This window comes from Azolla caroliniana, unplaced genomic scaffold (assembly GCF_043228905.1).
Source record: "Azolla caroliniana isolate FFs.n. ecotype wild unplaced genomic scaffold, voAzoCaro1.0.p SCAF_856, whole genome shotgun sequence".
In the NCBI taxonomy this organism is placed as follows: Eukaryota; Viridiplantae; Streptophyta; class Polypodiopsida; order Salviniales; family Salviniaceae; genus Azolla; species Azolla caroliniana.
This window is the reverse complement of record NW_028231291.1, coordinates 12,234-14,573: the sequence shown is the minus strand read 5'-3', so window position 1 is coordinate 14,573 and position 2,340 is coordinate 12,234. Positions and strand designations below refer to the sequence as shown.

Below are 2,340 nucleotides of genomic sequence, written 5' to 3'. Positions count from 1 at the left end.
AATCATCCGCAGCACCGGCGCTCCCGGGGGTCGGCGGAGCAGCACTCGTTGTACGACCACCACGTCATGGTGGCGTCCGGTTCCGGAGGCGGCGGCGGAGATGGCGGCGGCGGAGGGGACCCGGGAAAGCGGCCCCGCGGGCGCCCGCCTGGGTCGAAGAACAAGCCGAAGCCGCCCATCATCGTGACCCGGGACAGCGCCAACGCCCTGCGCGCCCACGTGCTGGAGGTGGCGGGCGGCTGCGACGTGGTGGACACCGTCTCCTCCTTCGCCCGCCACCACCAGCGCGGCGTCTGCATCCTCAGCGGCAGCGGCACCGTCCTCAACGTCACCCTCCGCCAGCCCGCCGCCCCGGGATCCACCGTGACGCTGCACGGACGCTTCGAGATCCTCTCGCTGGCCGGCGCCTTCCTGCCGCCGCCGGCGCCGCCGGGGGCCACGGGGCTGACCATCTACCTGGCCGGCGGCCAGGGCCAGGTCGTCGGGGGAAGCGTCGTCGGCCAATTGATCGCCTCCGGCCCTGTCCTGGTCATGGCCGCCTCCTTCCTCAACGCCTCCTACGAGCGCCTCCCCCTCGACGATGAGGACCATCATCAGCCCATCCCTCTGCAGCAAGCCCCTCCTCCTCCTCCTCCACCACCACCTGAGGCGGCGGCGGCGGCGGCTCCTCCTCCTCCTTCTTCGGTGGCGGCGGCGGCGCCTCCGACGGCCGCCTCTCTCTCCGATCTCTCCAACATCGCGCTCTACAATGTGCCGCCCAATCTCCTCGCCAATTGTAGCCCGGCGCCACAGTTCGCCTCCGCCGCCGCCGATCATCACCACCAGCACCATCAGCACCACCAGCACCACGCCTACGCCAGTAGTAACGCGCGGCCACCGCCCGGGAATTACTGACCACCGCCCCCTCGCGGGAATCGCCGCCCCCGCCCCCGCCCCCGCCGCCGGGGAATCTGGAATCTGGAATCTGGAATCAGCAGGAGGAAATCGATTTACATAGGAATTTCAAATCCTCACACGACAGTTTGACTTGTTTTTTTTTTTTGTTTTGTTTGGGGGGCCTGAGAGACAGAGAAACCGTGAAAACAGAAGAAGGTTTAGGGTTACAGAAAAGACTCTGATATAAATTGTAGGTGTAAGTAATAGTTGCATTTCACTAATTCTCCATTGAACTTACTTCTCTTCCTCTCTTGTCTGTTTGCCTGTCTCTCTTTTACAGTTGAAACACTAATCATCATTTTGGCCATAGCTATGGCCATGACCTTTATTTTAACCCCCCCCATGGCTCTTGACCTTGACCTTGCTTGACTTTGCCTACTATGCCCTTTGGCCTCGGCCATGTCCTTTTGACTTCCACCTTCACCTTTGGCTATGGCAATTGCAAATTCACTCTTATCAATCACTTTTAAAAAAAAAAAATTTGCTAAGTTCTTTTTTTTTTATCATCATTACATTATTATTATCTGGTAGTCTGATTAGAATTTCTTCTATATCCATCCTCCCTAACATTTGGCATTTGGTTTTAATTTCGCTTCAATTCTATCATCATCGTGATGTGCTTCGCTCTACTCTTTTCCGATCCGATCGGAAGTTTCCTTTCGAATCATAACATGGTTTGCTGGTCACATGTGCTCCTATCGATCATGTATCTCTCGATTGTCTTTAAGGTGAGGTGCAAATTCATCTTATGGCCCTACAAATTCATCGATCATGTTCTTCTTCTACATCTCGATCGAGATCAATGTGACCTTGTTTGCTTTCTTAGGTTTGAATTAACAGAGAATGAATGTTGGATGTCCATTTTTATGGGGATTAATGGCACTTCCTCTCAATGTAGTTACTTGAATGTAGTCTTTCAATTCATCTTATGGTGGGGTTGGGGGGGTTCCTTTTGCCCCCGCCCCTCATGTACACCATTCTTTTGTTGTAAGCTAAAATCATTCATCTTCTTCTCAATGTAGTTGAATGTAGTCTCTCAATTCATCTTCTTCATATGGGGTCCGTTGCCCTATTATGTACATCATTCATTTCGTAACACCATAGGTAAGATATTGTTACGAGAAGAACAACTTTCAAACTGTCAACAAAACGAACCATTAAACTTCCAAATCCTTTAAGACGTGATTATATATGCTAAGTTATGATGATATCATCGACTTTATGTTGTAAGCAATGCGATCGTGTTTGCTTATAGCCGCTAAGTTATGATGAAAGATATGTGTATGTGATAAGCCACACAATCTTATTGGCTTATAGGTGCATTGTTATAAAACAATGTGGGTTGATTCAATGGTTGAGAGTAATCGCCTCTTGATCCAAGAAGGACGGGTGTTGATTGATCCC

At 51.8% G+C, this 2,340-nt stretch overlaps 1 protein-coding gene across 1 annotated transcript; it reads left to right on the top strand.

The window, feature by feature from the left end:
- The first annotated feature begins 85 nt into the window (after positions 1-85).
- Positions 86-1,774, top strand: LOC147847570 (AT-hook motif nuclear-localized protein 16-like). Its single transcript, XM_087339041.1, is given in 2 exon segments — positions 86-119; positions 122-1,774. Coding segments are annotated over 2 exon segments (792 nt in total). The 5' UTR covers positions 86-100; the 3' UTR covers positions 895-1,774.
- Positions 1,775-2,340: the final 566 nt, after the last annotated feature.